This window comes from Zootoca vivipara, chromosome 4, assembly GCF_963506605.1.
Source record: "Zootoca vivipara chromosome 4, rZooViv1.1, whole genome shotgun sequence".
In the NCBI taxonomy this organism is placed as follows: domain Eukaryota; kingdom Metazoa; phylum Chordata; class Lepidosauria; order Squamata; family Lacertidae; genus Zootoca; species Zootoca vivipara.
The window spans coordinates 9,091,336-9,104,657 of NC_083279.1; the positions used below are offsets into that span (position 1 = coordinate 9,091,336).

The window sequence follows — 13,322 nt, forward strand, 5'->3', positions numbered from 1 at the left end:
AGGTATTGATAGGTGGGCTGGAAAAGGGCTTGTGGGCTAGCAAGTATGGACAACTTTTTGGAAAACAATGTACATTTGTTTCTTGTATGGCAACCAGTCCCTTTTGCCTATGGAAAAATGGTCTAGTAAGACAGAGGCCATAATTGGCACAAAGAAGTTGTTTTGTATGAAACTGCCACATAGCAGGCACTATGGTTTTTGAACTATACATGCAGAGAGACAGACTTGAACAACGGATACATATTTTGTGTATGAGTATCCAGTGTTTTTTAAATAAAAACCTGCCATCTGATTTGCACAGATTACTCATTAGCTGTTAGCAATTAGTAGAATCTATGCTGACAAATCACAGGTGATATGACCTGTGATAGTTTCTCTCTTGAAATAAGACCACACAAATTGATTCATAATCCTGTAATAATTTACATTACACATGCTATTTCTCGGCTACTTTAGATGGTTATGGGTGGGAGGCAGGGTTATGGGTGAGAGGCAGGGAATCAGAATTTAATACCTTGCATGTGTGACTCAGAATTCCTAGCTTCTGGTATGGCCATACTTGGGTTTCCAAGGAGCAGTTTATTATTAGAGTTTGCCCTCTAGCGGATTTTATGCTCAGACAAAGATTTTTGACCGTAACCCAAGCTGAAATGCCAGTGGAAGGCACTAATCGCTGCAAAGTATCGGCACTGTTGTAGATGCTTCCAACTTTCCCCAAACATGTCTGAATCACCAGCAGAAAAGGTTGCACCAGCACAATGAAGTGGTTCACCTTTCCTTTGCTGATACAGCAGTGCTGCTTCCCATGCTATTTAGGCTATGTTTTAACCCAGGAGATCACACAGTTATTTCACATGCAGGCGGAAAAGGTTTCAGGAGAAGTACATACCATGTCAGTCCCGCCCATGCTATTTCTTGGCTTCAAAAGCTATCGGAATGGACTGGATGGAGTGAAAGGAACAAGCACTGGCCTCGGTCCAGTATACCTGAAGGAGCGTCTCCACCTCCATCATTCTGCCCGGACACTGAGGTCCAGCACCGAGGGCCTTCTGGCGGTTCCCTCATTGCGAGAAGCCAAGTTGCAGGGAACTAGGCAGAGGGCCTTCTCGGTGGTGGCGCCCGCCCTGTGGAACGCCCTCCCAACAGATGTCAAAGAGGAAAACAACTACCAGACTTTTAGAAGACATCTGAAGGCAGCCCTGTTCAGGGAGGCTTTTAATGGTTAATAGATTACTGTGTTTTATTTTTCTGTTGGAAGCCGCCCAGAGTGGCTGGGGAGACCCAGCCAGATGGGCGGGGTATAAATAATAAATTTATTATTATTATTATTATTATTATTATTATTATTATTATTATTATTATTATTATTATTATGTAGTGTCTGACTCACAGGATTCTAGGCATCCAAGCTACATCCTTCCTGCTTGACATCTACTTTTCTACGGTCCATGAAAGTTTTGGATTTAAGAGCCCAGGAAGCTGCTTTCATTGAATTGAACTGAAGAGTTGAACTGAAGAGTTGAACTGAAGAGTTGAAAGGGGCCTTGAGGGTCATCTAGTGCAGTGTTTCCCAACCTTGTGCCTCCAGCTGTTTTTGGACTACAACTCCCATCATCCCTAGCTAGCAAGACCAGTGGTCAGGAATGATGGGAATTGTAGTCCGAAAACAGCTGGAGGCACAAGGTTGGGAAACACTGATCTAGTGCAACACTCCACGGCGCAGGGATCTTTCATCCAACGTGGGGCTCGAACCCACGGCCCTGAGATTAATAGTTTCATGCTCTATTGACTGAGCTATCACAGCACAGTCCATCCCAACCCAATACTATCTACCATGACTGACACTGGCTCTCTGGGGTCTCAGGCAGAGTTCTTTCCTATCACCTGCCACCTGAACCTTTTCTGTATGTGTATAGCAACTTCAACCAGGATCTCTAAATCCGGATCCCTCAGCTTCAACCAGGATCTCTAAATCCGGATCCCTCAGCTTCAACCAGGATCTCTAAATCCGGATCCCTCAGCTTCTCAGGAAAACGATGAATTCCAGGCATATGAAACCATTTAGCAATTTCTGCGCAATTCTGCTTACTTAAGTATTTCGCAAGAATGCCTAATGGTGCATTTGCACTGCATGAAAAGGTAAAATTATGCAACAGCAAGTTTCTGTGATCTGGTTTTTTTCCTATTGAAGCCTGCTTATCCTTGCGTGCAGGGCTGTCATAATTCATTTATACCTAGCCAATATCATACACTAATAGCCCCAGGGCCATACATAAATAGTTGACTCACTTTGCTCTGGGCAAAAAAGCAAAGGCTCAGATATAAATGCAAGATGAGATTAGCTTGTAAAGTATGTTCACATTCAACACTGCATGAGACTGTGCAAACATCCCAAAAGGTGCACGAAAGCAATGTAATTACGTTTTGTGGTGGTTGTTTCTTGTGGTTTAAACTATGGGATTAATAGAGTGTGTAAGACTCACACAACTCGGTCTTTGATCCATTAATTCTGCCAAATATGGTCATCCATGGAGGCCCATAGTAAACTTCTTGGGTTGCAAAACAGGTGTGTATCAGACACTCGGAAAGCCACAATACATAGGAACATAGGAAGCTGCCTGATACAAAATCAAACGACTGCTGCATTTGGGTCAGTAGCTGTCTAGGGTTTTCAGACAGGAATCTTCCCAAGGCATAAGGAGATGCCGAGGATTAAACCTGGGACTTTCTGCATGCAAACCAATGCACTCTAGCACTAAGTTTTAGCCTTTTGCACTATACAAGGGATGGTTTTGGTTTTCTGGTTCGCCAGTTCTGTAACTTGCCTTATGCGGTCATTTACTCAGCTCAGTCTTTCATCTATTATATTACTGCATATTACGATAAAAAGCCCAAACAAAAGCAATATAGAATCATTATTGTGCTCCCCACTTACTGGTGCCTTAATGAGGGTGGTTCTGTTCTCCCCCCCCCCTTCCCAAATGAACACTTTTGTTTAGGGATACTGAAGTCAAAAGACATTTAGTACCGAAAACACATCTAACCCAAGAGTTGCTAAACAGCTGTTTAGGTATGAGCAGCCTGACATCCAAGCACCTTTTCTTGGAACCAATTCCCTCTGATTTTAACAGAACAGCTTATTTTCCAGTTAATTGGGTTTAGGATTGCCGCCTGCGAGTGAAATTTACAAGCTCAGGTGATTAAAACAATCAGAGACACCCTGTGATTTTTTTTGATTTTTTTTCCAGGAGGGGCTTTCCAGTGAGCTCTTCCGTACGATGGGTAAATTAAGGCAAAGTTGTACGATGGGTAAATTAAGGCAAAGTACGATGGGTAAATTAAGGCAAAGTTGTGCTGCTAAACGCAGAAGCCGGTGGCAAATGCATATATTAAACCCCACACAAAATTACACTCCTCCAAAGGCAGTCTGAATTGCAGTACTTAGCATCTGGCTCCAAAGGAGAATAGAAGTTATGAAAAGGGTTTGGTCCCTGCGCTCTGATGTTCAACCGTTAGAAGCCACAGGGCTAAGCACCAGTTATTTCATGCCCCCCCCCCCCAGTGTGGCCACGGGGAGTTCATAACCTCTCTCTGGTTTTGCAAGTCGGGTGTGGCGAACCACCACGGAGAGATGCTGAGAGCATGCGCCCCCCTTGGCTCTGTGCCTCCTACCCTCAGTTTTCAAAGTCTGTTCCAAGTGGCCTTGGGGTTCCTGGGAAGCCTTGTCGTGGGTGATCAGGGGCAACCTTCGCTGAAAGGCAGCTTACCCGCCACTTACCAACCCTCCCCTGAGTGTGCAGCCACAGGGCAAAGCTGGGTGTGGTCTAAAGGTTCACTCTCAGTTCAGGTGCGGCTACCCCGAAGCCCAAGAGGCTGTGACCTGCCTGAACTAAGAGGGTGGCCTAGAATGCTCCACGGGAACCTCTGCAACATACTGGGGAAGGGTCTGTGGCAAAGGAACAGGGGTTCCTCCTCAGCAGGCAAGAGAACACTTTGGGGATCCCTGAGGCCCAAATGGGAAAGCTGAAGCGTTGGTTAAAGAGAGTCTATTTTGACGGCAACTTTAATCAGTTGGAATCCTGATATCTTTTTTCTTTCCCCTACCCAGCTCCATACATATTCTCCTCTTGTTTTGCTCAGATGGAAGTTCAGGACTTTTATCCAGGTCCTCTGAAGGTGGCAAGACAAAACATTTGCTTCGTTATAGGTAGCGATGGATTAATCTGCCAGTTCCCGTTTCTTCTTTTTCCAGTACTCCCTATTTCCGCATCAGTTTTGAATTTTTAAAGAAAGGAAAAGTTGCACACATTTCCCTTAACATAATGTATTTTTATACATTATTTCCACCAATATAACCATATTTGTGTGCATTTCCCCCCTAATATATGCCTTTTATTTTCTATGTTTTTCGTTGTGGTTAGAGAACTACATTGTAAAACTTTGAGAACTACAAATGTTAAAGGACGGCTTCATTTCAGATCACATACTGGTTTAGGAAATGTGAATCAGGTAGGTTCACATTAAAATGAAAACTGAATTAATTCCTCCCCCATTCAAAGTTACACCCTACCTTCTCTTCCTCAAATTATCTAAAGCAGGCTTCCTCAACCTCGGCCCTCCAGATGTTTTTGGCCTACAACTCCCATGATCTCTAGCTAGCAGGACCAGTGGTCAGGGATGATGTGAATTGTAGTCTCAAAACATCTGGAGGGCCGAGGTTGAGGAAGCCTGATCTAAAGAGAAACAGATGAATTTCTTTGGCATCAGCTGAACAACCAGTACAGTGGTGCCTCACTAGACGAATTTAATTCGTTCCACGGGTCTATTCTTATAATGAAAAATTTGTCTAGCGAATCCCATAGGAATGCATTGAATATTTTTTTAAAGAAAAATTTACCCATAGGAACGCATTAATTGAATTTCAATGCATTCCTATGAGAAACCGCGATTCGCTAGACGAATTTTTCGTAAAACGAATTTGTCTAGCGAGGCAACCTCCGCTAGAAAAATCCTTTCTTTAAGCGAAAATTTTGTCTTACGGGGTGTTTGTTAAGCGAGGCACCACTGTAAATTAAGTCAAACTGAACACTGGGAATGGTGAGTAGACCCAGCGAAGCTAATGGGCATGACTAACTTAGGTTAACTACTTGCAAGGGGTCTACTCTGAGTGGGACTTAGTTGAATACAATCCTGGGCATAGATCTTGGTCATAGGCCTTGACCAGACATCCCCAAACTCGGCCCTCCAGATGTTTTGGGACTACAATTCCCATCACCCCTGACCACTGGTCCTGTTAGCTAGGGATGATGGGAGTTGTAGTCCCAAAACATCTGGAGGACCGAGTTTGGGGATGCCTGGCCTTGACCATGAGACAATGGCATCACCATCATCGAGTGTCAAAGCAGGAGTGCCAACTTGAGTAAAGTATTGGGGAAGGAGGGCAGGTAAGCCCCCCCCCCACATAATCACATGACACGGTGCATGCAGACCATTTGAATGGCAATGCCCATTCAAGGGGCTCAAATATTTTATTGGGCTCAGCCTCTAGGAGTTGGCTCCTATGTGCCAAAACTTGGAATTCCAAAACTGGGCAAAAATAATAGTTCTGATTTTTCAGAGTTTGACGTTAACTGAGAAAGAACAGGAACAGCAGAAGTGTGCCCACATGGAAGGAAAACCTCTGATTCTGAAATCACATGATGCTGGGAAGCTTAATAACCCCCAAGGCTATATGTTGAAAATAATTACTGTTTATTACACAGTGGTGAAAGCTCATTAATGTTTACTGTGCATTTTCATCATGTCAAAAACAGAACGTGCCCGCTGAGAGACAATGCCACTAGCACTGTCCATACAGCGAAAACCTTTGGCAAAACCCTTACCTGTGTGCGTCCTTCGGTGAGCCTTCAGGTGGGAGCTTTTCGTGTACACCTTGTTGCACCCTTCAAAATCACATCTGTGGATGCGGCGCTTTCTAGAGTCAGGCGATTCGGACCTTCTCTGGCGCCTTGTGCTCTCAATACTAAACGGCGAAATTGAACTGCGAGACAGAAGGAAAGCAGCATGTTAATGACTGTCTGTGCCGTTTGCTGCAAAGAATGGCAGAATGCAAGAGCTTTCACAGGGAGATTGGTTGGAATGATCTCCGAACTGCTGATAGTTAAAGACTGGTTTCAAAACACAACCTTTTTTCCCTTACCATATCTCTGTCCGTAAAGTTCAACAAGATGGGACGCTTATTTTTGTGTGGCTAGAAGCTCCCTTTTCCCACAGAAGTCTTGCACAACATGTGACCCATGGAATCCAGCTTCGTGAAACAGCCATCCCTAACCTGTTTCTGCTATCTACCTGGGACTGCAAAAACAGGGGTAGGAAAGGGCATCACATTGGCTGGTGAACTGAGTTCGGCTCAACAGATCACAAGTTGTGCAGGCCTGCTCTGGAGGCTGCTCCCAAGATAAACCAATGCATGAATTTCTTTCCCCTCTTCAAGCAACACCGTACAGTGGTACCTCGGTTTGCGACCGCCTCGGGGAGTGACCGCTTTGGTTTCCGACCACCGCGGACCCGGAAGTGTTTACATCTGGGTTCCATGGCGCTCGGATGCGCAGAAGCGACCTGCAATGTGCAGAAGAGATTTGCGCAGTGCGCGCATGCGCATAAATGCTCGATCGGCGCTTCACACATGCGCAGAAGCGTACCTCGGGGAGCAACAACTCTGGGGCTCCCCAGAACCAATTGTGGTCGCAAACCGAGGTACCACTGTATTTTAAAATCTGGGTGAGCATTTAATAGCCGAGATGGATGGCTAATATAGACCCAGTAGTTAAGCTCAAATACTCAGGCCATTCTATTCTAAGAAAAGATGGGTAAGAAAACACCTTTTTACAATTAGCTGTAGGGTTTCCGAAAATACAATATTTTATGAGTGAAAGCGACATAAGATATAAAGGAAAACCGGGGGGGAGGGGGAGAGCTAACTCCTTAAAAGGAAATAATATCTCATACTACATGCCTGTTCATGCAAGAATCTTGTTCATGCCTAGTCATGTAAGATTCAAACAAGAACTATTTCACTAGTTCTAAGAAACTTCTCTCTCTTCTCCCTTAGTTAAGGGATTAGTAAGCGGTTGATTCATGCAAATAACAAATGAATTTTGTTGAAATGACAAATTGGATTATACTAAAGCTAGAAGCAGAGCCGTCTTCATGTGCTCCTTCCATGCAAACGCTAATCCAGGGACAGATAACCTGTTGCCTTCTGGACTAGCTGAAATAATGCTTTAATTGAAACTGCTTTTAAAATGTCTTTAATTGTTTTGGGTTGTTTTGTTTCTGAATTGTGAATGTGTTTGCCGCCCCAGGTTTCTTCAGGCGGAAGGATCAAATCAATAATAAGGTAAAAGGTAAAGGTAAAGGACCCCTGAATGGTTTAAGTCCAGTCAAAGGTGACAATGGGGTGCGGCGCTCATCTCGCTTTCAGGCCGAGGAAACCGGCATTTGTCCACAGACAGCTTTCCAGGTCTTGGGGCCAGCATGACTAAACCGCTTCTGGCGCAACGGGACACCATGAGTGCCTGAGCGCATGGAAACGCTGTTTACCTTTCCGCCACAGCAGTACATAGTTATCTACCTGCACTTTGACGCGCTTTCGAACTGCTAGGTTGGCAGGAGCTGGGACAGAGTAACGGGAGCTCACCCCGTCGCATGGATTCAAACCGCCGACCTTCTGATCAGCAAGCCCAACAGGCTCAGTGGTTTAGACCACAGCGACACCTGTTCCCTCCATAATGAATGAATGAATGAATGAATAACTCATAATAAATCCCAGCCAGTGTGACCAGTGGACACAGATAATGTGAACTGTAGTCCTACAAAATCTGGAGGGCCACAAGCCTTTCCCATCTCTGCACCAGAAGCACAAAAAGGGGATAGGATTCGGCCCAATGACCCTGCCCAACGTTGCTGACTCCACCCGCAAACACCTACCCACTAAGCGGTAGGCTTCCTCGCAGTTAGAAACACCAACAATTCTCTTTGCACGCATCCTGTTCAGTGCTCATTGCTGGAGGGGGGGGGGAGGCAGTGTGTGGGACTACATCTGGATGAAATATGGTGATGTCACGGCCCTGAGGGTACCCCAGCTGTTGCTCCACTTCACTGGTGGCTATTTTTTAATCACAGCTGTCAGTTCACTGTTAACCACCTTGAATTTCTTAAGAAAACTAGGTAGGGTCAAAGTTTCGAAAAAGACAAATGAATTCCTAAATGCCATTGGGTTGCCACCACTTGTTTTCATTTGCTATGAACTAAGGGAAAAAATGAGGAAGAGGAGGGAAGCAAGTCCTGCTGGTTTCAGTAGAAGCCGTGCGATTTCCCAACATTTCCAGCCTAATTCTAATCAAATTTGTCAGTTTGATCAATTCATTTGTTCCTTGCATGAGTTAAAGGTATCTGAAGAAGTGTGCATGCACACGAAAGCTCATACCAAAATAAAAACTTAGTTGGTCTTTAAGGTGCTACTGAAGGAATTTTTTTATTTTACTTCGATCCAGACCAACACGGCTACCTACCTGTAACCATGAGTTAAAGAGTTACTAACCTTGGGGAATGCTTTCTGTTTATGAGTGATTTCTCCCCTTGGCAACTTTAGATAGTGTTACTGACTGTGATATCTAGTAATTCGCTTTATAGTTATTACCTCCAACCAAAGGTTTTCCTTTTTTTGCAGTGCTATCACACACAGCTACTATGCGGTCACTGTGTTACACCCCCTGCTTCTCCTGTCCTTTTCAGTGTAGCTATTGATAAATGCCATTCATATAATAGTGCAAAAAGGGGGCACACAATCTAGCCAAACAGGAAGCAGCAGCCTGGGCTGCCGTTCCTTTCCTACAGGGGTTTGAATTAAACAGAGTCCAATTATTAAATGTTATTCACAATGCAGAAAGGGTGAATTAGAAAGGGCTACAGAGAAGTAGTGGAGCATTTGTTGTTTGCTGCCAAAATGTTAAGTTGTAAAAATAAAGAAATAAAAGCCCAGGAGAAAAATGAGAAAGTATCAGTGGAGGAGTGACGGAGGAAGTTTGAAATATAACATCAATAAGCAAACCTGTAGCTTAGCAACAAATCAGGCTGGGCGAGATCAACTCTACAAGTTAGTATATTAGAAATGTGGTAACCATTTATTCTTTACTGGGACAAACCAAGGCAGAATAACTTTTATGTTCACAAGTATTAGGTAATCTAAAAATTGTTCTCTTTGGTATGCAATGTGATAAATTTAACATGTTTCTAATGTTAAAGGGGTCTACATGAAAGGTGATTATGTCTAGAGATAAATGCTGAAGTCAACGAATAAAAAAACCCATAATGTTTAGATATGAGTCGTGGAGTTGGAAGGAACCCCGAGTGTCATCTAGTCCAACCCCCTGCCATGCAGGGTTTCAGCAGAACGCCCAACGTGGGGCTCGAACCCACAACCCGGAGATGTTCTACCAACTGAACTATACCTAACAACTAAACTAGGTTCCCCCAATCATTTGATGCCTAGGGCATAACTTGTTTCTGGACTAACACCAGAAGTAGAACTCACGATGACAGTCACATTTGCAACACCAGGATAGCACCCTCCACTCCCCCTTGTCCTATCAGCTGGGACTCAAAGATGGAGCTGTGCCCTGTGTCTGACACCTGTGGCAGGAGTTGGTGCCACTGACATAATGAGTCGGTGAGGTTCAGCAGTAAAACTGCTAACACACTTGCAAAAGCTAAGCAGGGTCCGGTATGGTTTCAAATTGGACGAGAGACTGTGTGTTGAGATTTCTGCACTGCAAGAGGTTTGGACTCGATGACCCTTTGGGATCTCTTCCGACTCTATGATTCTATGAACTGCAGTGTCTCCCTCCATAATGAAGTCACAGCCCATATCCTGGCTGGGGGATGGAGCAATGCTTCACTATGGTCTTATTCAGAACTGTAAATCCATTCAACACAGTGGTCTTCCCGCAACACGCTTAATACACCCCTTATAGCCCTTCTAATAGCATACTAGTGTGCCCGGGCACACCGATTCGGAGTTGCCACCCTGAATGAATAAATGGCTTTCAAGCAAAACTTGCATTTAGCCGCTAGGTGGAGTGAGAGATCTTCAAAACGAGCAACCAAAAAGTGGCTTCAAACAGGCTGGCAATGTTATCTTTCCCTTTCTGTCAAAGGCAAGGTGGTTCATGGAAAGCAAGGTTTCTCCTCCCCACGGCAGTTACCTGCAACCCCCCCCCCAAAAAAAGCCTCCGGGGTGAGTGAGATAGATGCTGTCTATGCCTCACAGCCTGTCCTGAAGGTGTAACAGCTTGGCAATATATTGGTAAATTGTCTGACACTGGTTCAGATCGCGATTCCGATTTCAGACCTTTTGAGCTGGCAATACATTGTGGTGGCCAGGGAGCAACGATGTATTCCCCAGCTCAGATTGCCTGCAGATGGCAAAGGCGCCGGCAGGCAGACGGAGCTCCAGAAGGTGCTCAACTGGAACTTATTGGGTTCTGTCGGCCTACCTGCCTCCGCCCGGGCGGGCTGCCTCTTTCTCCTGGTTGGTCTCTCCTGGAGGGACCAACAGGGAGGAAAGGGCAGTCCACCTGTCTGGGGCTGGGGAATCACAGGCAGAAGCCGATGTCTGCAATTGCAATAACATCCTACTCCCATAACATTGTGTTCATTGATTTTGATATACTGAGCAAGGTACGCCACAAGGTACAAATTCTCACTGATCTATGTGCCACAATAGCACAGCACTGAAAGTAATCTAAATTTTGCGCCAAAAGTTATTATTTGGTGTCCTATTTAAATTATGCAAGCTGGACAAATGTGGATCGTTTCTCTTCATTCTGGATTTGGCTATGAAAGGGAGGAGTAAAGACATGATGGACTGATTTTAGGAGTCAAGAGAGCTGCAAACTGTTGGTTGTTTAACTTATTATTGATATTTCATTGCCCGAGAGGAGAGAGTTGTGAGATTTTCCGCCACAGGGATCCAAATAGGCTAAAATATTACACGCTTCAATTTGGCAGGTGTGTGCATGCACCATTTTTTGGTCTCCATCAGACAACAAAATTTTTGGAGCAGCCCTGGCAGATGCAGGGGTAGGTCTCAGCAGAATCCAAAACGACTGGCTTTTCTCTGTCTCATGATGACGATTAACCGTGCTTCGTTTGCAACGAAGGCTTAATTTACGAAGCAGCACAGGAATTATGAGTTAACTATCTTGCTCTTAATCAGGGCATAAATAATTTGCACTCTTTTTATTACACGATGAGGGAAATATAAATAAGGCAGAGTAAACTGTTATACAGAGGATGAGATGGTTGGACAGTGTTCTCGAAGCTACGAACATGAGTTTGACCAAACTGCGGGAGGCAGTGCAAGACAGGAGTGCCTGGCGTGCTCTGGTCCATGGGGTCACGAAGAGTCAGACACGACTAAACGACTAAACAACAACAAAAAACAATTGGGTAAGAATGTCTTTTGTAGGACATTTCAAGCCACCTCTCCACTCTGGATTCTGGATAATCATTGTTTAAAAATATGTTATACTTGTGCTCATTCATAACAGGAGCCTAAGTCTGAAAAGATGTGCCAACATTTGTACTGGTGCTACTTTGGGTGGTCTGCTCCCAGACCCTCCAAGTGTCCCTATTTTCCAGGGACATCCCTGATTTAGAGAAGCTGTCCTGGTCTCTGATTTGATCCTGGAATGTCCCGCTTTTCCTTAGGATGTCCCTATTTTCATTGGAGAAATGTTGGAGGGTATGGAGTTATCCAACCCCAGGGCCGTCTGAAGGCAATCCTGTATAGGGGAGTAGTTTTTTTTTAATGTTTAATGTTTTGTTGTGTTTTTATAGATGTTGGAAGCTGCCCAGAGTGGCTGGGGCAACCCAGTAAGATGTGTGGGCCATAAATAGTAAAATTATCATTATGGAATGGGGCATCCCTATTTTCATCAGAGAAATGTTGGAGGGTATGTGACGCAGAAGATTTAAAAATAATATTCCCTTGTACCAGATTTATATTGCGAAAGCTTCATTTCCTGGCTCTCTGACTGGACTCTGGACTAGGCTTTTGAGACCAAATACTCCAAACAAATTTTGTGGGTCAGGTTCACCCAAGTCCAGGACCTTCTACTTACTCTTCCTTTCCTGACTATGGAAACCCTTAACCACGATTCCCCACCTGTCTTGACCTGCACTACTAGGATACACTGACTCACAAATATGACTCAGCCTCCAGATCACAGCAATTGTGTTCTCTGTGAATGACATACCTGCCAAGTTGCTGTCAGAGAAATAAGGGACCGGGCGGAAATAGCAGACCGGAAGTAGCGCTGCCACCATTTTGGAACTGGATGGAGCATGCTCAGAAGTGACTTTTGATGCTGCTTTGCCCAGTTCCAAAATGGCCGTCGCACCAAGGGTCGCACTGCAGCCATTTTGGAACTGGGCAGAGCAGCATCAAAAGTCACTTCTGAGCATGCTCCGCCCAGTTCCAAAATGGCCGCCGTGCCAGAATAAACTGGGAAAAAACAAAAAAATCTTTTTTTCAGCTAGGAACAGCTGGGAAAACGGGGATTTCCCAGGGAAAACGGGAGACTTGGCAGCTATGGTGAATGAACGATTGTTGATTTCTTAATGCTCAGACTGCCCACTGCACCTGAACGAGTGTCATGAAACAGCATTGAGAAGGGACACTTCAGAGTGAAGTTGTGACCACAGAAGGAGGGGTTCTAAAACTTTAACTCAGCTCACAAATCTTCTGTTGGAACAAATTACCTCTGGTTGCTTTCTCCTCCTGTGGGATTCCAGATACATACTGCCTTTCCCCGAAAATAAGACACTGTCTTATATTTATATTTCCTCAAGAAGACACATTATGGCTTATTTTCAGGGGATGTCTTATTTTTTATTACGCGTCCAGCCTCGCCTCTTCCTTGGCGCCCTCCAAAACATTATGTCTTATTTTCAGGGTATGGCTTATATTGCACAAATGCTTAAAAATCCTGCTACGGCTTATTTTATGTCTTATTTTCGGGGAAACAGGGTATGTATGAGAATAAACACATATGTCTGGAACATATGAGGAATGGAGGATGGGGAGATTGTGAATTGAGAAGCAAAGCAGTAGAGAAGGAAAAAAGCAAGCACTCAACTTTCCCTTCTCTTTTGTGTCCAACTTGCGGCAAGGAAGCAGGCAGATGAGGCTTCATTCATGACACACATTCAAGAATAATGTGTAGTTAGAGTCCAATATATTTATACCCCACCTTTCT

General features: G+C 44.5%; 1 protein-coding gene across 6 annotated transcripts in view; it reads right to left on the minus strand.

Annotated features, from left to right (window-relative positions):
• KLF12 (KLF transcription factor 12) overlaps positions 1-13,322 on the minus strand; it is a 214,884-nt gene that overhangs the window by 23,931 nt on the left and 177,631 nt on the right. For all 6 annotated transcript variants that reach the window (XM_035114707.2, XM_060273328.1, XM_035114717.2 and 3 more), the window contains one exon: positions 5,883-6,040. In XM_035114707.2, coding sequence (XP_034970598.1) covers positions 5,883-6,040 — 158 coding nt within the window. The remainder of the gene's footprint in view (positions 1-5,882; positions 6,041-13,322) is intronic.